Here is a 22,081-nt window from a genome sequence, read left to right as displayed (position 1 = left end):
AACCTCCAGCTGCCCCAAGTTATAGAGGCAAAAAATATCTGATAGTTATCTAGCCGTTAAAGAGGGTTCCCGCGGGTCCTTAAAAAGTCTTAAAAAGTCTTGAATTTAACTTGCCTTATGCTGTAGGAACCCTGGTTAAACCAATAACTGATATGTTTCAATTTCCTTTGGACTCCATTTAAAAAAAGAGACGTCCTCTCTAACATTTTTACATGCCCATACAATTGCTGCATCTCCAAACTCGTCTAGGCTCCCAGCCCAAAACGCATCAACCCCATCAAGATGGAAATAAACATCAATGATTACTTATGAAAAAGAAACCATGGTGTTACAGAAGAATGGTACTGCAGCTCGCTTTGTAGCGGGATTGACCAATCTGCTCTTCTCAACCTTCACCCGGTTCAAAATGGGCAACATGAACACAATGCATCCATTTTCTGCTCCTTCCAGTCTGCCTGTCTTTTCCTTTTTGACATTGTTGTTTAAGATTTACATTTTAGTTTTTACATCTCTAAATAGAATGCCACCCCATTATCCCAATAATATCCCAGATAGCTCCCAAGCAGGGCTTCATCTGCTGATTATTTTAGTTTAATTTATGAATTGCTCTAATATAAAAAAAAATATATATTTAAAAAATACTTGTGTTTATTTACATGCAATTGTATATTAAAAGTAATACATTTTTTTTATGAAATATAATTTTATATTTTATGTGTTTATAGTGTGTATTTAGAAAATGTAATGCCGGGCTTACACTATACGATTTTTGTTGCCCATTTCAGGGCGTCTTTCCAGTCGTGTGAGAATTTTCTGATCGGGCCGACTTTCAGCCTGATCGTGCGTTGTGTAGTGTACAGGGGGTAACTAGGGGCGATCAGCCTCTCACGACCACCTTCTGATCAGGAATTGTGACATCGGGATAAAATCAAACATGTTAGATTTTCAGTCAGCCATTTGTGGGCACATCGCTCAGTGGGCCATGCTTCTGTGTTCACATCTTCTTCCTCTCAAATGTAAACACAGAAGCATGGCGGTGGTGCGAGTAAAATCGAGTTCTCTCTGTAAAATCGACAGACCGTAGTTGCCATGTTTGCTCAGCCTTGTCTTTGTCCAAATACGTCGTCGCCTTTTCTTTTTATGGCTTTCAGCACAAAATTGCACAAATTGCCAAGGCAGCGCATTTCACTTTAGTGAGCTTCATATTCCTCTTCTACTCGTCAGAGTAGCGCCATCTCACTGCGGAGCTCAGTCCTACATGGTTTTTAGATGTACAGTGTGAGCAGGTAGATCGCATCAGAGCGTGAGCTTGTACAGTGTCAGAACATACATCGTGAGGTGTGAACTCGCACTGTACAGTGTGAGCTGTAGCTGCGTGCAGCGATTGGGTAAAAAAACCCGCATAGACTATACCCGGCTTTAATCACTGCTGTCAGTAGGTTATTATTTTAGCAAATGCATGTTTTCATTAATTTGGGTAAGTAATATATTTAATTCAATTAATCGTTAAGGTTCCCTCTCTCTGTGGGGTCTGCTGGAACTTAAAATGATTTTAAACCTCTTCATAAAACAACATTTATTTAACTTGCTTTTGACTAACAGGCTTTTGTGTTTTATGTTTTATCTTCATTTGCAGCTTTTACCCATTTTTTTGATTATAAATGAGGATTGTGATGAAAGATATGTCAATGCAGATAAATTAGGGCATCCCTTGAATAAATAACCAGTCAGTCCATTTCTTTTGTTCTTGTTTAACTGTTTGTAAATATGAATCTTTTTTTTTTTTTTTCCCTCTTCCAGGAGTCCATGCAGTTCTAAAGACCGGTAACTGGGTAAGGTACTGTATCTTTGACCTGGCCACAGGCAAAGCTGAGCAGGAGAATAACTTTCCTACAAGCAACCTGGCCTTTCTGGGGCAGAATGAGAGCAATGTGGCGATTTTTACTGCCGGGCAGGTAAGATGGCCTTCTGAACAGCTGCAGATTTTCTTCAGTGATATCTGAGCTGTACAGTAATCTGTCATTTCCTCCCCAGGAGTCTCCCATCATCCTTCGGGATGGGAATGGCACACTCTACCCTATGGCTAAAGACTGCATGGGAGGAATCCGGGATCCTGATTGGTTGGACCTGCCTCCCATAAACAGCCTGGGGATGGGGGTTCACTCTCTGGTCAATCTGCCGTCTAACTCCACCATTAAAAAGAAAGCTGCTATAATTATTATGGCTGTTGAGGTAAATATGCCCCTTTTAAAAAGATGGCACTTCTGATATTTAGTAGAACAAGGTTCTTTCTATAATTCAGAGACATTTACACACATCTTAAATGAACCTTGCAGAAACAGACGCTGATGCAGCATGTCCTGCGCTGCGACTACGAGGCTTGTCGGCAGTACCTGATGAACCTGGAGCAGGCCTTCCTTCTGGATCAGGGCAGCCAGAGCCTCGGAGCACTTCTGGGTCATCGATGTGACGGAAACCGTAACATCCTCCATGCTGCTGTTTCTGTCTGCTTCCCCGTTAGCAACAAAGAGACCAAAGAGGAGGAAGGTAAACCTTTGCCACTTTGATTCTAATGCGTATATATGTTAGCTTAGACTTTGAATTAGCATTTTCATCAGACTATTTGATTGAGAAATTGCAAACTTTGACACTTTTAAATTAGAATGTCTGCTCCCATTTCTTCTTGCTGATTTTTATTATTTTTTAATAAAGTTTTTTGCTTTTCAGAAGCTGAAAGGTCAGAGCGAAACACGTTTGCAGAGCGTCTTTCTGCTGTAGAAGCAATCGCCAACGCCATTTCTGTGGTGTCCAGCAACAGCTCTGGAAACCGGACCGGCTCCTCAAGTAGCAGAGGGTCAGTTACCACATCGATGGAAAGAGTCCCTCCTCCCAAACCTTAAATATTTTGTAAGGATTATAGCAAAAACACAGAAATGCTGATTTTATGTGGGGTTTTGCCGATAGGCTTCGATTAAGGGAGATGATGCGGAGGTCTCTCAGAGCGGCTGGTCTGGGCCGCCATGAATCTGGTCCAACATCCAGTGACCATCAGGATCCTGTCTCCCCACCCATTGCCCCGCCCAGTTGGGTCCCAGACCCTCCACCAATGGACCCTGGTGAGTGCATAAAAAAAAAAAAACATCAGCTGACACAGAGTTAAAGGTTGAGCCAATCAATTAAGGCGGCTTCTTCTCTTCCACAGATGGTGACATTGATTTCATCCTAGCACCAGCAGTTGGTTCACTAACCACAGCATCCTCTGGTTCTAACCAGGGCCCCAGCACTTCCACCATACCAGGTTTGTTACTTCCTATATAAAAACAAGCAGACCTTTAAAGGAGAACTGGTGGTTAGTGTTGGTCAGGCTTCTTTTAAACTTTTAAACCCACTTTTAAATGCTTATGGAAACTCTTCCTTCATTTTCTAAGGGAGAGAATGCAGAGGTTTCATTTTGATTGTTATAAATTTAAATGCCCCAGTTATTTCTCATATCGCAAACAAATTTAAAGATTTTACCAATGGTCCAACTTGTTTAGCTAATAGATACCACATTTAAGAAGCTCTGATTTAATGGGCTTGTCTAATTTGAGGGTGTTACAAATAATTGGAAGGTACTCAAGATATTACATTGGCTGTGTCGAAATGTCCGCCATAACCCCTAAATACCTCCATCACTAGAGAGAGCGGGACTAGATAGTGGACTTTGTTGTTCAATTCAGTTCAGTTTATTTATATAGCAACAATTCACAACACACATCATCTCAAGGCACCTTAACCAGATCTTACAGTCAAATTGATTCTGTTTTCTATCTAAGAAAAACCAGTTGATTGGATCGACTCATTGATTTGAATGCAATCACTAAGCATGCTTATAGCGACAGTGGAGAGGAAAAACTCCCTTTTAACAGGAAAAAGTCTCTAGCAAAACCAGGCTCAGTGTGAGCGGCCATCTGCTGAGGCCGACTGGGGTTCAAGGAGACAGGAGCAAACATAGAAAAAGAAACAGAGATACAAAAGGCAACTGCTAACAAACTCCACAGTGGCCCCATTCAGACAACACACAGCCAGGTAGACGAGCTGCGAGCCAGCTCAGAGGATGAAGAGAGCACATCCAGCCAGTCACAGTCAGAGAAACAGGACTACACTGGAAAACAGGCCGATCTCCAACATCTATAAACAAAGGTGTTGATGGAAGCAGCACAGCTGATATTTCTCTCCAGGATGGCGTCACAGCCAAACAGGAACAGACCAGATGAAGCTACTGGGAGAAAAAGCAGAACGTTAGAGATTGAACTAACAGATTTTGCAGAGTGGGAGAATAGAGATAGAAGGTGTTAGAGGTTTCTCTGCTTTAGCACAGCTGGTTATAATGATTGCAGTAGACCAAAAGCCTGTTAATCAGCTTTCAATTAAAATCAGCTGTGCTGGAGCAAGGAAACCTCTAAAACCTGCAGGACAGGGGGCCTTGAGGACCGAGTTTGGGGATGCCTGCCATAATGTATTCTGGGATATATCTTCTCGTCTAGTGATCATGAATGATCACAACTTTTCAAGGTGCATTGTGGGAAAATTTGAGTACACTTTTTCATCCTTTAGACGTTCAGAGACTTATTTAAAATGGCGTAACCACTATATAGTGCCCTATATAGGAATTAGGGTGGATATTCGGACGCAGCGATTGTTTTAAAGCAGCATTTCAACCTTTGAATGGAGTCAAGCTGAAAAAGGTCAGTTTAGGCAACTAGACGTGAAGTTTTCTAGAAGACATTCAGCCTCATGTCTTCTAGAACAGTTGCCTAAACTGAACCTTTCAAGCTGGACCATGACCTGGACCACTGAGAACCTTCGCAGATATTTCAACTGTAGTATTAGCCTGATTTATTATTACTAAATGATTTTTCAGGTCAATTTTTAGTAAACGCTGTCCTTCTCAGAAACTCTCCTATGCAACTTTAGAGGCTCAGCTCTGTAAATGAATGAGTCATGTGACCCTGGGCGCCACTCTATTGCAGTCTGAGCTCCTCGTTAACATGAGAGCTAAGCGAAAAGTTGTTAGCCAACAAACCAGATCTGACTCCTACCTGATCAGACATATTTCTGGTTCTCTGATAAAGCATTTAATCCACAGGTCTGAATGTGGCCCTGAATTTGCCAGGAACTTCATAACGTAGAGCTTAGAGCAGATTCTGATAAAAACAGATTGGTCATTTCATTTTGCAACAGTGCAGAGCAATTGGTTGCTTTCAAGAAAGCTAAACCAGGAAGTTGCAAAGCCCCTAGTGGGTAAAAGTTAGTGTTACTTTAATTAGCCTGGTCAGTCTGAAGTATTGAACGCTGAAATATGAGGATAAATGAGTTGAAAATGGAAAGTTTTTTCCTACATGAGCAGCATGTTTAAACTCCTGTTCTGTCTTTCTACAGGGCCGTCAACCGAGACATCTGCAGTGGAGTCTAAGGACAGGAAGGCCAATGCTCACCTTATTCTAAAGCTGATGTGTGATAGTGTTGTTCTCAGGCCACACCTATGGGACCTCCTCTCTGCAAAGTAGGATTTTTTTTTAACCCATATAAAATCCATGGGGTGATAAACGATCTCCTTCACAGCTGTTTGTTTTCCTGTACTGGTCTGTCTGATGTTCTTACCTGTGTTACTGTGCCTGTTTGACAGGGATGCCAGAGGAATGACGCCTTTCATGCTGGCTGTCAGCGGAAGAGCCTACCCTGCTGCCATTACTGTGCTGGAAGCAGCTCAGAAAATAGCCAAGAGTGAGTCAGTGATTTAATGTTTGTCATTTAAAAAGCAAAGATCTCATAGCGGTAGTTGTTCTCTGCTTACTTGCCCAGGTGTGTGTGTGTTGTATTCATGCCACAATAGCGAAAGCACATTGGCTTCCAGCTATAAACTGCTGCAGGAGTAAAAGCAGATTCTGTGTAATGGTGATGACATCACTATGATTTAATGTTAAAGGATTTTTATGGCAGTAATGGAACATTTTCAGTCTTATTTCTTAATTCCTATCTTTTGCATTGAGCACAGTGGGTGACACAGGCATGGGGGAGAAAGAGGACGCAGATTCAATGTTCATGGAAATGATTTGCCCGTCTGGAACCAACCCAGATGATTCTCCACTCTACGTCCTCTGCTGCAATGACACCTGCAGTTTCACCTGGACTGGAGCTGAGCACATTAACCAGGTCAGCTGCTGCCAGTGGGTTACCAGGGAGCCACTTCCTGCTCCTGTTTAAACTGAACATTTGGCTTATTGAGAGTTTTGTGTTTTTAGGACATATTTGAGTGTCGAACTTGTGGCCTACTTGATTCGCTCTGCTGCTGCACAGAGTGTGCAAGGGTGTGCCACAAAGGACACGACTGCAAGTAAGTGTCTTTAATTTCAGCTTTGTTGGGACGTGAATCTTTTTTTTTTTGTTGCTCCTATCTTCATTGTGTGACTTCTTCTTCTTCCTCAGGTTGAAAAGGACTTCTCCTACAGCCTACTGTGATTGTTGGGAGAAATGCAAATGCAAAACACTAATAGCTGGCCAGAAGGCTGCTCGCCTTGATTTGCTTTACAGACTTCTAACAACAACAAACCTGGTCACTACACCAAACAGCAGGTCAGCCTCCTTTTCATTATGCTCTAGATACAGATAGGGATGTAAACAAATAATTCAACTTAATATTTGAGTTAAATATAGTGAAAATAGCTAAACATACCTTTTGATACAAACCCTCAAAAACAGACAATGCATCTTAGCTCAAAAACTAAAATAAAAGGAAATTTATGAGCATTTTGAAAATTACAGCTTTTTTATACTAAGAATATTTGCAACATTCAGTGGAAACTCAGCTAATAAAGATAACTGTCAGGTGGACAGAAGGTCTTTTAGTTTTCAACAGTTAAGCTGGAAAATATTCAGATCCACTGGCCAGCTGAGTTCTTGGTACATCCTGTAGGATTAACAGGATGTAAAACCCACAAAGGACTCAGCTAGTCCTTAGTTAGCTTAACTGGCTAGCTAAAGTCAGGCTAAATATCTTTGCTGTATTTAGTGCTGTTGAAACCCATTCTTTAGTTCCATTTTGGTTTTTTTTTTGTTTTTTTTTCACCTCATTGCTCATATTGGATTCAAGATGTAGAAACCTTTCTGATTTTTCTTGCAGAGGCGAGCATATATTACTGTTCCTGGTTCAAACTGTTGCCAGGCAGAGTGTCGAGCACTGTCAGTACAGGCCACCGCGCATCAGAGAAGACAGGAACCGTAAAGCTCCGAATGCAGAAGGTAAATCTCCTCTTTACACGTCAAAACCGAGCTAGAAATGGGCAAAAATGTCTTAAATTAAGTGTATTTACTATTAATTTGAGTAGGAAAATTAGATGATTTGCCAATGGAATGAGTCTTTTTACTCTTTAAATCAAATTAGTAGATAATATGCACTTGAGATAAGACAAGGCAATTGTTTTTTCTTATTTTAAATGTAAATTGTTTTGTTCCATTGGCAACGTGTCAGACTTACCTCCTCAATTCAAGAAAAAATACACTTAATGCAAGAAAAAAAAATGTGTTTCATTTTTCATTATCTGTTGAAAGATCAGTGCTGACTGCTTTAACCTGTACTTGTTTAAGGATTATTTCTCTAAAACAGACATTTTATTCTTCTTTTAGACTCTGATATGCCAGACCATGACCTGGAACCTCCCCGCTTTGCTCAGCTAGCTCTGGAGAGGGTCCTACAGGACTGGAATGCCCTCAAATCTATGATTATGTTCGGTTCTCAGGAAAACAAAGACCCGTATGTATTTGATCAGAGTTTCTAGAGAGAATCAGCTGGTTTGAAAAGGATTTGATTTGCAAAATACTGAAACATTGTTCATTAGATACGCCTGCAAACAAACTTTTATCTTTTTTCTTCTATAGGTTAGCAAACGTCCTAAGCAGGTTAAATGCTAATCTGATTACAAATGAAATGCAGATTAATTGTTTATGGATACAAGAGTGAATAAAGCATTAGATTGTAAATAGAATACGTTGATAGTTTGTTCATTTTTGACATTTCTGTTCTTTTTATACAGTAAGCAAATAGTTTCCTGTTTTTTAATTAAATAACTTCTGATAAGCTGAATAAAAGCTTTTTTGTTCTCTTGAAATATTCTCCTTCAGAAATCAAATGCATTTTCACCTTATAATTCATTTATAAGGTGATTTTAGTTTTCTATTCTCAGGTTAACTAATAAGACGATTGTTATATGATACCATTTTGATTGTTTTCTAAATTTATTAAGCAACATATTCCAAATAAAAATGCCATAGCTTTAAATTCAGTCAAGTCTTTTACGTTGTTTTGGTTTAAGGTAATTGTGAAGAACAGATCATTGATTTTTTTTTTTGTGTTTTAGTCTCAGTGCCAGCAGCAGAATCGCCCACCTCCTGCCTGAAGAACAGGTCTACTTGAACCAGCAGAGTGGCACCATCCGCCTCGACTGTTTCACCCACTGCCTCATTGTGAAGTGTGCTCCTGACATCACCGTAAGTTCCGTTAGTCTTGAAGTAAAAATCAAGCTGTCCTTTCTTCTTTCCTCTTCCCTTCTCTGGTAGATGCAGCCATCTCTATATCTGCCCTCTCTGTATCCCTGTTGTCTTGGACTCCTTTAGATATTCTAGTCCCCTCTTTGCTCTGTAGAGTGAGTCTGGGGCCTCTCACACCTGCTATTAAGCTTATTCTCCTTAAGAATCCCTGTAAACCCATTATACACATGCATGTAAACCACAACTGTTTAGATCCAGGTGTCCATGAATACCAGGAATACCAAATACTAGATGAATACCACTCTGAACACTATTGTGTAATCATCATTGGTTTTGCTGATACTGAGTGGATGTCTATGGGATACTCGCTCTTTTTGTCGCTAGTGTTTTGAGTTTTTTCTCGGTTTCTTCCCCCCTTGTTTGATGCAGTTAAGAAAGCAGAATTCTAGGAGCTACAGCATTTTTTTTCTCTTTGCTCTATCTTTCTCTCTCTTCCCTTAATTCTTATCCCATCTTCCTTTATCATCTCTCTTTTCATCTCTGTCCATAGAATTTTACTCCCTAAACCATTTCTGATAAATCTTTATGTATAACTACCAAGCAGAAACCTTTTGGCAGCAACCACAGTTGTCTAGTGGTGAAAGCAAATCTAGCAGCTCTGGAATATCAAATATTTATAGGTAAAGCAGGACATTGGGTAGAAAAAAAATCAAGCTATCCAATGCTTTTAAGTTTGTTTTGTTAAATGCAAAAGGTTAAATTTATTTATTTTCCAAATGTGCGTCTTCTAAACTGACCCCCCTCTTATTAGTTCATAGACACGCTACTGGGAACTCTGGTGAAGGAGCTGCAGAACAAGTATACGCCGGGCAGGAGAGAGGAGGCGGTAGCTGTTACTAGAAGGTTTCTGCGCTCTGTTGCTCGGGTGTTTGTCATCCTCAGCGTAGAAATGGCTTCCTCGAAAAAGAAAAAGTAAGATTCAGTTTTGCTTTGACCCAAAAATCCCTAAGAAATTATTTTCCATCTTTCTGGCTACATTTTATGGAACCAGTTAAGCTGGAGTTTCCTCATTTTAATGTCTTCCCCACAGCAACTTCATCCCGCAGCCCATCGGGAAATGTCGGCGTGTTTTCCAGGCTCTGCTTCCCTATGCTGTGGAGGAGCTGTGCAACGTCGCAGAGTCGCTGATCGTCCCGGTGAGGATGGGGATAGCCAGGCCTACGGCTCCTTTTACTCTGGCCAGCACCAGCATAGATGCAGTACAGGGCAGCGAGGAGCTTTTCTCCGTGGAACCGCTTCCTCCGAGACCTTCGCCGGACCAATCCAGCAGGTGGGCTAAAGGTCATGAAAAGCTGGATGTATTATGTTTCATTGCTGTTTGTTTTCTGTAAATCTCTAAGTGATGCATCTTAGAGATGAAGCTTCAATGAGAAGATAATGCTGTGACTTTTTCTTATTGCTGCAACTTAGATCGTTTTATTTTTTTTTCTTTTCAGCTCCATCCAAACAGTTGCTTCTTATATCATTAGGAACCCTCAGCCCAGACGGAGCAGCCAGTCTCAGCCCGTCAGAGGAAGAGACGAGGAGCAGGATGACATTGTGTCAGCAGATGTAGAAGAGGTTTGTCGCTGTGTTTATTAACAAAGGAAACAAAATTAACAATTAACAAGGAGAAAAAAAAAATCACTGCCTTTTTTCTTTACTTTTTGTTTCTTCCTGATGTGCTTGTGTTTATTTCTCACATGATCTGTGATTTGTTTCGTAGGTTGAAGTTGTAGAAGGAGTTGCTGGGGAGGAAGACCATCATGATGACCAGGAGGAGCAGGGTGAGGAAAATGCTGAAACTGAAGGTCAGCATGATGAGCATGATGAAGATGGTGAGTGAAGTGGTGTTTTTTTTTTCTTCTTTTCTTTATAAATAAAATTGCATTGTTAAAACTAGTTTTTAATCCTTGGAGGGGGGTGAAAAGAAAATCTATGATGTCATCCCATTAAGCTTTACAGGAAGCGTCACTCCGTCTTTGTCTCTGCTTCCAGGAAGCGACATGGAGCTGGACCTGCTGGCAGCCGCTGAGACGGAGAGCGACAGCGAAAGTAACCACAGCAATCAGGACAACGCCAGCGGCCGCAGGAGCGTCGTCACGGCAGCGACTGCCGGCTCTGAAGCAGGTTGATCAGCAGCTCTGTTTAAATATCTTACTTAACAACTAATAAAAGATTTAAATTTAAAAGAATAGGTTAGAATTTTTGAGGCTTTGTTAAAAGTTCTAAGTGGATAATCTCCTTCCTGCAGTAGATGACCTCTCAGCATAAATCCAGATGAGAGATATTACAGAAGCTGAAGCTGAGGGCTAGGCTGAGAAGGCCTAAAATCAAACAGGGCTGTTACCTTCATAAAGCCTGGCATACACTGTATTTATCTTGCCCTTTTCGGGCAGATTCTTCAGTTGTGCGAGAACTTTTCGATCAGGCCGACTTCTTATTGAGGGTTTCCGCCCCGCTGCGATCCAGACCTCCTGCGCAAAGCAAAGCCTACAGCCTCCGCTGTTCCTCCCGTCTTGCTTTGCTGAGACTTCCTCCGAGCTCAAGGAGAGCATGCGTGATATTATTATTAAATTCTGGAGCAAAACATGTGAAAATAAACGCTTAATTTAATATGACATATTAAAAAAAATCCCCACTATCATCCAGCCAGCATATGCTCAGTTTCTGCCCAAATATTTTTGTTTTTTTGTGGATTTTTGTAACAGGGATAATTGGGATCATACAGGTTTTATATGAGCTATGTTTGTTCTCTGCTTCCAAACTCAGCATCTCTTCATCCATACCTGAATGAGAAGTTCCTTTTGAAGTTGTGAGAGGCGCTCTTTAGCGTTTTGACTGGATTTGATGAAACTTTTAAGCCTCTTAGTAATATAAAATAAATATTTTGATCGAGATGAGAAATCTGCTTCCTGGTATGTTGAAGTACCAGTAGTTTGCATCCAATCATTTAAACAAACGGTCTTAGTTTTTGGGAATATATTAGCTCACGAATGAGCCTGGAATGGCTTGAGAATGGCTTTGTCTCCATTCAAACCCGGGTTTAACGCCTTGCAGGGCAGCATAAAGGCCACTGCTCTCATTAAGCCATAGACAAGAAAAAAACCAACAAACGGTCAGTTCAGATGTTTTATAAAATATGAGAGTCAGGAAATTGTCTATATACCAAACTGAATGATTGTTTTTCTCTACATAAAAAAAACTTAGATCTTAAAATTTAAAAAATTCTATGTATAACATGGATGCATAAAAAACTAATTTTATTCCAGTGTTAAATTCTGTTTAACAGATTATAATAAGAAATGTCTCCAGACCTTTACTAGTTGATGATTTTCTTTATTCGGACCCCGCAGATTTTTTTTCTTTGTTACCCCTGGCCTAGTGGGCGAAAAAGTAGTGGACTCGAAATTTCCTACAATGCAGCCTGAAAAGTAGTGATTATCCATATCACTACACAAGCAGATATATCCCAGATTGAGGTCTTTGCAAGGTAGGACGGACGTTCAGACGCAGCCTTAGATCCATCTCTGCTTCACACACCTGACTCCAATATGCGCTCATTGGCACAGCTTTACTTGGTACTAGTGGAACTGTTTGGTTCTGGTGTGTTGGGACACATTTAAAAGTTGGAGGATTTAAATCTGAGGTCATCGTTTAAAAGCCCATTGAAAAAGTTCCAATAAACTTTTATGACAGCTTTGTTATTTGAATTGCAAATGAATAGAATTCAACTTTATTGTCATAACACTGTCACAAGTACAGAACAACCAAATTAACTCTCTGCATTTAACCCATCCCCGTAGGGAGCAGTGGGCTGCTGTTGTGCCGCGCCTGGTGATCAGTGTGGGGGTTAAGGGTCTTGCTCAGAGACCCAGATTGGCAGTCTGTGGGGGTGGAGCTTGAAATCCAAGCGCAATGCCCTAACCCAGGGGTGGGCAATTCCAGTTCCTGGGGGCCGGTATCCTGCAACTTTTAGATCCATCCTTGGTCCAACACACCTGAATCAAATGGCTGAGTTACCTCCTTAGTATGGAGTCGGTTCCTGCAGAGTCCTCCCAATTATCTGATTACTTGATTCAGGTGTGTTGAACCAAAGGCACATCTAAAAGTTGCAGGATACCGGCCCCCAGGAACTGGAATTGCCCACCCCTGTCCTAACCACTGGCTGCCACTCCCTGAAAAGAAATATGAAACTATTGAAGTGTCAATCGGTCTCTGGTAACTCTCTGGCTAGCCGTTAGCTTCGGCCATTAGAGCTGAACAGTCATCTGCTGCAGTTAAAATCTTCCTGTTGGAGCAAAGCTCCAGATTTCACAAACACGATCCATGAATATGTAATCAATTTTTTCTGATTATAGGAAAGCGTTTGTGTTTGTGGGGATTTATGTTTGGGACAGCTAATGATACAGCAGGAAAAAAAAAACATCCCTGGCTGAATACCCCATCTATTTCATTTGCAGGCAGTAGGGTCTCCTTGGCCTTTCCTATTTTTGGTATGAGCTCCTCTTTATTTCAATGCATACTCAGATTTCAGGGCAAGAGTGAGTTTGCAAACTGCATACACAGTTTTCCTCCGGGAGTTCCTTCAGTTTGATCCCTGTTTCATTCGTCACAACTATTGCCTCATGTTTGCTAATACTGTCTCTCATCACAAGTCCTGTCTAGCTGACCTTCCACCCAAATAACAAACTAATTATCTTTTTTTGTTTTTTAATGGTTTGTGGTGTTTGTTTTTTCCCACCCATCATGGTTACATTCAATGTCTATATCTTCATAATAGTGTTGCTCCTGGCAATGGTTTTTATTTTTGTTGTTTTTAGATTTTGAGATTGGCCCTGGTGTTTTAACTTTAAGTATAGTTTTAATGTGGGAAGAAAAAACCAAAACCACAATCAGTTTACCCCAGAATTTCATTAGCAGAAAGGTAAAGTATCTCACAAGATTGGGTATCCCTTTCCTACCATTAGACCCCGCTGAAGATATGATCATTTAATCCAATATCAAGTCGTTGGTGTACAGATCATTAAACACCAAATCTAAACAACTGATTACAAAAGGGAGGAAGTTGATTTTCTCTGCCTGGTGTCATGTGACTCGGTGTTAACAGGTCTCAGGTGCTCTTGTACTCTGGAGGTTCAACATGTCGCCTCATGGTAAAGAAGGCCCTGAGGGAAAACCTGGTTTGCTCTAAATAAAGATGGCCAGAGGCTCATAAGCTGTTAAACAGCAGATAAAATAACTCCACATGGACCCAAGCTGTTAAATTATACAAACATTTGACCAGAGCTGTTCTAAGAACACAAATGGCATTAAAAAACATTATTTTTGGTTTGTTTGTGTTTATATCTTTAAACACTATTATGCAATTATACCTCATCATCATTTCTTTTATTTCATAAAATTTTTATCAAGAATCTGAAGACCCCATATTTGTAGATCCATGACCCCCAAATTTGGGAATGAATCTCTCAGGGAATAAAGATGCCAAGTCATGTTATATGGATATACGAGAAATACCTAAATTCCTTTGACAGACGTGGCACCATCTGCCAGCGGCATCACGAAACAATCAGGAGGCCAGTTGATGGTTTATGGAGCTATTAATTTGAGCCTGACCGCCCTTTAATGCTTCGCGGTAAAATATTGACGGATATTAATTGAATAAAGTGATCTAGAGCATCTCCAAGTTCTAGAACCTTCTGTCAGAACATCAAGTGAAAAGGAAAATCTTCACTGCAGAGACTTAAATAGCATTTCTATCACTAGTATCAATATTAAGACTATTACCCACATTCCCAAAAAAAAGGAAATTAAAAACAATCCACTGGACCTTTCTAATTTTGAAGATTTTCCGCTTCCCAACCAGGATTTTTTTTTAAATTCAGAATGTCAGGAATAGCATTGAGTTTGTGGTTTTATACAGTAACCCATCAAAACCTTGTTTTTGTTTTAAAAACATGCAAATTTATACAGATGAACGTGTCCGCCCCTTTGGAATGGGGGTCGTTTGGCTTCTTTTCTTAGCCTGCAATGCCCCATACCCGTCTAAGTGTCTGAAAGGGGGTTGTTAAAGGGGATTGTTGGCCTCGCTGAATAAGGCCCCGTCCACACGAAGTCAAACCCTGGCCTAAACGCACAAATTTTTCACCAAACCAGCCTCTCATCCATACGAAGCCGGCGTTTCGGGGTCTGTAAACAATGTTTTTTTTATTAAGCCTTCAGAGTGGGAAGATTTTGAAACGCCGTTTTCGCGTTTCCATCTTTAAGGTCTGACCGCATTTTTTTTCTTACATTCATGCGTCATAGCGTCGCCTCTAAACACACATGCGCGACACAGTATCACAACAACAATGGCACCGTACTGTGTTGAATGGTTGCTGCTCATGCTACTCACCCTGCTGTCGGGCTTACAACAGAATCTTCTTCTTCTGGAATATCTCCAGGATGAACAGAGCAATATCGACGACATAGTTCATCACCTGAATTTGACTGAATCACGAAAATGGACCCGCAGGGCCGTTTTCCGGTTTGGTTGTTGTATAAATATTACTGCGCATGCCCAACATTTCGTTGCCTGTATTCGCCAATTTTTGCTTTGGCACCACAGCGCCACTTACAGGCCTGGCATTCATTTTGCAGCGTTTTCATGCATTCGTGTGGTCGATCACATTTATTTTACGTCTCCGTCTTTACGACAAACGTTCTGGAAAATATTAGCGTTTCGTGTTCGTTTTGACTTCATGTGGACGGGGCCTAAGTGAGGTCCTTCGGTCTCATGTACAGTGACTGGAGCTGCGATGATGGCGAGAAGGGATCAACTCAATGGCCGCATTGTAGGTTTTTGAAAGCTGAAACCTGAGTCTACCCCCTCTGTTTAATGCTGGTTTTCCTTTCTTAACTTGATGCGCTACTGTATAAAACCTCGAACTCAACGCTATTCCTGACATTTTGAGTTAAAAAAGCTTCATAGAGGGGAAGCAAAATGTCTTCAAACTTGGAAACAAAATCCAGGGGATTGTTTTTAACTTTCTTTTTTTGGAATGACTATGACCTGGATGACTGAGAATCTTCACCAGTACCTTTACCCACATCCATCAATTTAGCAGCTACACCCAAACACATTGCTGCTTCAGTGGACACTAATGTTTATACAGTATTCCCAGCACTCTTCCCGTCTTATCCATCTCTGAATTAAATATTTTTTAGTCATTTTTTCACACTTGATCTTAGAATTTTTTTCATTGTTGCCTCTGTTCCATGGAAGACGCTAACTGACTTAGCCCCAATAGGCTATTTCCTTGTTTACCCCACATGCACTGCCCCTTACCTCCATTGTTATTATAAATGTGCACAAAGGGCTTTATGTTCTAACAAACTTAGCAAAAACAAAGATTTAAAACACAAAGATGATACACTAGTAAGATGTGGTAATAATTCAGAAAAAAAAAATGCTACCAGAGTGAGCTGTTGGCGTATTAATTAAAAAAATGTCTAATAAATTGACTACACACCTTTAGGAAGATTGCCAAAACACAGGAACAGAGCTGCACTCCGGTGAGCAAGACCAAATATCGGTTAATCAGGAGAGCTTCCTGCAGGCGTCGCAATGCTTGACTAAAGGGGTGGAGTCTATTTGCTCAGCCTGATATCAACAGGTTGTCTTTTAAACATAGACATGCGCTACAAAGAGAACATTTCCCTTGAATTTAGTGTTTTCTCCCTTATTTTGAAGAGGTTGGACCATTCGCCATGTACAGGGGTTTTGAAAATTTCAAGTAAAAAAAAAACTACTCCATTATCTTACTGGAAATGCATAATATTCAGTCCTCTGACTGTAAAGGGAAAGTGTTAATTCCTTTGCATCTTGTTTTTGTATGGAAGGTGTACAGACTATTGTGAGATACTGTATCTGTTCTGACTTTCTGCTTTTTAATTTCTACTGTCATACGTGATGTTCTGCTTTGAAGTGGTGTGTTTCACTAATGTGCATTGCTGCCGACGTAAGACTGAGGTGAAAGCAAGATGCAGGGATTTCCTTCTGACCTCTTAGCTCATCTACTTTCTCTTTCTCCCCGTCTGTCTTTCTGCTAAAGGTGCCAGCAGTGTCCCTGCCTTCTTTTCAGAGGACGACTCCCAATCCAACGACTCCAGCGACTCGGACAGCAGCAGCAGCCAGAGTGACGACGTCGAGCAGGAGACTTTCCTCTTGGATGAGCCGCTGGAGAGGACGACGAGCGCCTCGCACGCCAACACGGCAGCCCAGGCTCCTCGCTCCATGCAGTGGGCTGTTAGGAACACTCCAAGCCAAAGAGCCAGCGGAAGCGGCCCCTCAAGCTCCTCAACACCAGCTGGTCTGTAGACTGCTAAAAACCATTGGTTTTATTTTGGGATTTTTAAAGCCTTCATAAACAAAGGGAGTGTAAATTTGGTCATTGTTTTTCACACAGCAAGCTCAACCGGCTTGATTTACATCGACCCTACAAACCTGCGGCGCTCCAGCGCCATCAGCTCCAGCGCTGCAGCGGCCGCCGCAGCACTGGAAGCCAGCAACACCAGTAGCTACCTGACGTCAGCCAGCAGCCTGGCCCGAGCCTACAGCATCGTCATCAGGCAGATATCGGACCTGATGAGTCTGATTCCGAAGTATAATCACCTCGTCTACTCGCAGTATCCCGCTGCCGTCAAACTCTCCTACCAAGACGCAGTCAACCTGCAGGTAACATAAATGAGATCACGTCTAATAAACCCCAGCTACACTGAAAGAACGCTTTATTTATAAAACCCGTTTCACAAAAAATAGAACAGAAACATAAGAGGCACAAGAGTCAAAGTAGAAAAATGAGAGTAAACTTAAAGTCGTAGGGAAATCATATTTAAATGTTAAATCATTCTGGTTTAAACATGTAAATAAATGTACTCTTTATCAGACGTCAGCCTGAACACCTAAATTCGGCCAATCATATATCAACGGTCATCTGTCAATCACATTTTTTTTCGGTCATAGCATCTTGATTCGTATGTCGCAGCTAATATATGCAACGATTGAAATAAGGCAAAACAATCATTTCCTTTCCCCTTGAGTTGCGTCCCAGTGTTCACGGGGATGGACGTCTGTGTCTACGGCAGCAATTTAGCGCTACTTAGACGCTTCCAAGAAACCGGCCACAACCAAACTTGCTTGCGAACCTTCCACCACAAAAATCCCACCCCCTTGATAATCAACCAATCACATTCGCTTTATTCACTAGTGTAAAGTCGTGCACCACTCGGGAGAATTCAGAAATGCAACGTTTGGAACAGCTGTTTCCCTACGACTTTAAGATGATGGCTATATAAACCGTTGCCAGAGTAGAACCATGAGGAAATCCTGTTGTCTGTTTAATTAGAAACCAGCAAATTAACCAAACTGAGGAGGGGAACTTTTTTTTTTTTTGTTTGATATATCGTAATTTTAAACTGCCCGATATAATATAGATTTGTCACTTCTTAGTATCGATAAAAAAAAAAAAAAACATTTTACCTAAAAAGATAAGGGGAAAATGGACTATCTCTGCACCCCCACTCTGGCAGAAAGCGCTGTGGAGCCCTTTAGCTGTGCAGCGCAGCACCATATCTGTAGTTGAGGCAATCACAGTGGAAGACGAGGACCGACTCAAACCCCAAACAACATGGATACCAAAAAACTAAATAATCAATATCTTCTGATGAACATTTACAGCACTGGCATTTTTTTGATTTATAAATAATTTTTTTAAATGGGAAAAATATTGCTATATATAGTGATATTGCAATATCGTAATAATATTGTATCGCTACCCAAGCACCGTGACACGTATCGTATCGCAACACTCATGCCAATTTTCGCCCCTAGTGGTGGTTCACTTCCTCTGATCTCCATCATAATCATTTGATTTAAGATGACTTTGTTTTTTCTGTCAGAATTACGTTGAAGAGAAGCTGATCCCCACTTGGAACTGGATGGTTTCCATCATGGATTCCACCGAGGCTCAGCTGCGGTACGGCTCGGCTCTGTCGTCTGCCGGAGACCCCGGCCACCCCAGTCACCCTCTGCATGCCTCACAGAACTCTGCTCGCCGCGAACGCATGACCGCCCGGGAGGAGGCCAGCCTCCGTACTCTGGAAGGACGGAGGTAAAGTTTCCATTGGGAATGTTTGAGGATGGGTTGGTTCAGTTTAAATCGTTGCTGCTCCGAGCGCTGATTTGTCCTTTCTGCATTTCAGGAGAGCAGCAACTCTGCTGACCGCTCGTCAGGGCATGATGTCCGCCCGGGGAGACTTCCTGAACTACGCCTTGTCTCTTATGCGCTCGCACAATGACGAGCACTCTGATGTGCTTCCTGTTCTGGATGTTTGCTCGCTGAAACATGTGGCCTACGTGTTTCAGGCTCTGATTTACTGGATAAAGGCCATGAATCAGCAGACCACCTTGGACACTCCGCAGATGGACAGGAAAAGGTACATTTAGATGATAAGGGGGAATTTAGATGCTCTGTGACACAAAGTAAATTGCAAAAAACATGCAAAAATAAGTAAAAATTAAATTAAGTATGTTTACCCTTAATTTGAGTAGGTAAATAAGATGTTTTGCCAATGGAATGAGTATTTTTACCCTTAAAATAAGATAGTTATATAATTGTTTTTTGTTAATTTAAATTGAAGTTGTCTTGTTCCATTGCCAAATGTCTCACTTCAATCCAAGAAAAAATGCACTTATTTTAAGAAAAAAATGATTTCTTTAGATTTTATTTTATTTTTTGCACACTATGATTCATTTCTAGGAATAGAGAGATTCTGGAGCTCGGTTTGGACAACGAGGATTCTGAGCACGAGAACGACGAGGACACCAATCAGAGTGAGGGAAACTTTACCTAAACCAGCAATTTACATTCAAAATGTCAAATTTACTAAATTCCGTTAACATCTGTGTCTCTTTTAACGCAGGTTCGACTCTGCAGGACAAGGATGAGGATTCGGTTCCTACGGAAACGGGTCAGAATCACCCCTTCTTCCGCCGCTCTGACTCCATGACCTTCTTGGGATGCATCCCACCCAACCCCTTTGATGTCCCTCTAGCGGAGGCCATCCCTTTGGCCGACCAGCCCCACCTTCTGCAGGTCAGACTAACCCATGTGAAACACGAGCTCCTTTAATAGAATCTGAGCAGAACTGCTGATAGCAGCCTACAGCTGATAGATTGGGTAGATTAGTTTTTGGCTAAACGGTGAATATTTTAGGGAGTATTTGTTAGTGGGAGACAGTGTTAATGCTGATTAGATAACTCCAGATTGAAGTGAATGAATGAAAACAAGCATGACGTTAAGAGTGGTTAATCTTGAGGAGAAAAACTACAAACAAAATGGCTTCAGATTAAATCCTAACTTGTGTGCCAGTGTTTTTATGCCGTTACTCCGATTATTAATTTGTCTTCCTAAGGATGGTTTAAGTAGACGCTGAGAGCACCTCACAAGGTGTCCTCCATGGCTTTAACCTTCGTTTTGGTTCTCCACCAAACAGCCAAATGCAAGAAAGGAGGATCTCTTTGGGCGTCCCTCTCAGGGCTTGTACTCTTCGTCTTTCATGACAACCAAAGGCCTGGCTGAGACGAGCACGGATAGGAACTGCTTGGAGGTAAACCACGAGCTCCCCTCTACCCTGCCCCTGTCAGTCACACCTCTCTGCTTCTTTAGGCAGCCAGGCTCGCAGTGATGTTTCTTTGGATGACAGGATTTGCATTATAAACGGGAACGAAACTGTCCTTGTAAAGCTAATGTTTTCAATATCATTATAAGAGACCCACAGTACTTGGTAGATTATTATTGCAGTCTGTTGGGTGGACCTTCTCTGTCGCTTATGCCAAAAGCTGGTCTAGATGTTATTGACTGAATGGTGAAAAGACAAGGTTACTGTGAGCATGAAATATGTAGGCTTAGAATATTATTTTCAAAACCAGTCACAGATGATTTGCAGATCTCTCCTTCTGGGTTCTTACTGGTGTGCTCCCTTTATTTAATCTTAGTTCTCTAAATGGTACAGCCACCACAAGCACCTGGTAAACGATGAAACAAGAGCTTCAGGTCCAAACTGTTTAATAGAGCTGAGAGTGGTCTACAAGAAATACAGAAAAAAAGAAACAAATGGAAACTATCATTTTCACTCACTATAAATAGCTATTGCTAATTTGTCCAGCAGGTGGTAGCAAGAGAAGACAAACCATATTATCATGATCTTAACTCTTTAAATTGCTATATATAATTAAGCTGCACAGATATACAAATCTTGCTGGTGTACTGACAAACGTACTTTTATTCATTTAGACTCTCCCAGTCTCTTGAAACACGACTCTAAACGGATTCTAACGATTACTTGGTCAACTTTCTGCTCATCTAGCTCTGAACACGTGCTCTTACTACAGCAACGGCTATTGGCAGCTTGAGATTACAATGAACCAATCACAGCAAACATTATTCAGACGGCTTCCTGAGCTCTTAAAGTGATACACACACAGAGTTATTAATCCATTTTCAACACTTACCGTCTTTCCTGTCATCTGCTGGCATTTAGGCCAATTTTCCTTCTCTTCCAAGAATAACTAAAGCAGCTGTTGATATGTTTGCTCTAATGTTTGAAGGGTAATGAAGCACCCAGCAACAGGCTCACTACCTAAACAAATAGTTTGCTACTTAACCAGCCTGAGTAAACTGTGACGGTCTCTCGCTATGAAGAGCATTCAGGAACATGTTTTTCAGCTTTTAAAAAAAGAGCAATTTAATTTAACAGTCTTTATTTCAGAGCTAAATAATTGCATCTATTTATTTTTTAACCATATTGTGGTTTTATGTTAATTTTCATTTACTGAGGTTTCATTATTTTCATGAGCTTGAAGGCTTCTTGTCCAGATTCCACTGTCGCAGGACTTTATTCTGACAGTTGTGTGGAAAAGTGTTTACCTCTAAGATTTAAAAAAAAAAAAGTGTAGGTTCTACTCTATAACTTCTACATTGTTCTATAAGAGTTGGTTGGTAGTAGATCTGCGTTCTAGCTCCAACTCTCTCTTCTTTTCTGTGGGGCAGAAAACCCTTTTAGTGAATTACCGCCACCTGAAGGGTTGGAGAGACATAGTTGGTGTCCTGCTCATGTTAAATGTGATTGTGATTCAGCAGCTCTGAGTTAGGAAAATTTTCTTTTGTTCAATTGTGACTATATATTAAATGTAATTTATTGCCCAACTCGGGTTTATTTTTTAGGTTTGTTTACGAATAAAAAAAAAGTAACATTATTGATACAATTCTGTTGATATTTTAGTTTTTTTCCTGCAAAAATTAAAATTTAGCATCAAACTATAAATATATTGAATATCAGTGTTTATTCTGTCAATTATGTGTTTTTACTCAAGTTTTCTTCCTCTTTTAATCTCATTCAGCAGCCAATGCCTCTTAGGAACATCTTGTTTGAAGGACAGAAGGACAAAACCTTTGGTGGAAGAAGCAATGCT

General features: G+C 40.9%; 1 protein-coding gene across 7 annotated transcripts in view; it reads left to right on the top strand.

Moving 5' to 3' along the window:
- ubr5 (ubiquitin protein ligase E3 component n-recognin 5) overlaps window positions 1-22,081 on the top strand; it is a 60,475-nt gene that overhangs the window by 27,212 nt on the left and 11,182 nt on the right. For 6 of the 7 annotated variants that reach the window (XM_015383339.1, XM_015383342.1, XM_015383340.1 and 3 more), the window contains exons 19-44: window positions 1,801-1,955; window positions 2,035-2,232; window positions 2,337-2,547; window positions 2,728-2,854; window positions 2,965-3,116; window positions 3,203-3,298; window positions 5,422-5,545; window positions 5,669-5,766; window positions 6,038-6,195; window positions 6,285-6,376; window positions 6,469-6,615; window positions 7,163-7,281; window positions 7,666-7,792; window positions 8,397-8,526; window positions 9,338-9,498; window positions 9,617-9,856; window positions 10,023-10,146; window positions 10,292-10,403; window positions 10,564-10,695; window positions 16,662-16,919; window positions 17,016-17,284; window positions 18,508-18,719; window positions 18,811-19,044; window positions 19,368-19,441; window positions 19,531-19,703; window positions 20,104-20,217. In XM_015383339.1, the coding sequence (XP_015238825.1) occupies window positions 1,801-1,955; window positions 2,035-2,232; window positions 2,337-2,547; window positions 2,728-2,854; window positions 2,965-3,116; window positions 3,203-3,298; window positions 5,422-5,545; window positions 5,669-5,766; window positions 6,038-6,195; window positions 6,285-6,376; window positions 6,469-6,615; window positions 7,163-7,281; window positions 7,666-7,792; window positions 8,397-8,526; window positions 9,338-9,498; window positions 9,617-9,856; window positions 10,023-10,146; window positions 10,292-10,403; window positions 10,564-10,695; window positions 16,662-16,919; window positions 17,016-17,284; window positions 18,508-18,719; window positions 18,811-19,044; window positions 19,368-19,441; window positions 19,531-19,703; window positions 20,104-20,217 (4,037 nt within the window). The remainder of the gene's footprint in view (window positions 1-1,800; window positions 1,956-2,034; window positions 2,233-2,336; window positions 2,548-2,727; window positions 2,855-2,964; window positions 3,117-3,202; window positions 3,299-5,421; window positions 5,546-5,668; window positions 5,767-6,037; window positions 6,196-6,284; window positions 6,377-6,468; window positions 6,616-7,162; window positions 7,282-7,665; window positions 7,793-8,396; window positions 8,527-9,337; window positions 9,499-9,616; window positions 9,857-10,022; window positions 10,147-10,291; window positions 10,404-10,563; window positions 10,696-16,661; window positions 16,920-17,015; window positions 17,285-18,507; window positions 18,720-18,810; window positions 19,045-19,367; window positions 19,442-19,530; window positions 19,704-20,103; window positions 20,218-22,081) is intronic. The other variant, XM_015383344.1, reaches the window with a different exon arrangement.

Source organism: Cyprinodon variegatus, unplaced genomic scaffold (assembly GCF_000732505.1).
Source record: "Cyprinodon variegatus isolate N-32 unplaced genomic scaffold, C_variegatus-1.0 Scaffold282, whole genome shotgun sequence".
Lineage (NCBI taxonomy): Eukaryota > Metazoa > Chordata > Actinopteri > Cyprinodontiformes > Cyprinodontidae > Cyprinodon > Cyprinodon variegatus.
The sequence above is the reverse complement of the archived record's forward strand: the minus strand, read 5'-3'. Positions and strand labels throughout refer to the sequence as shown.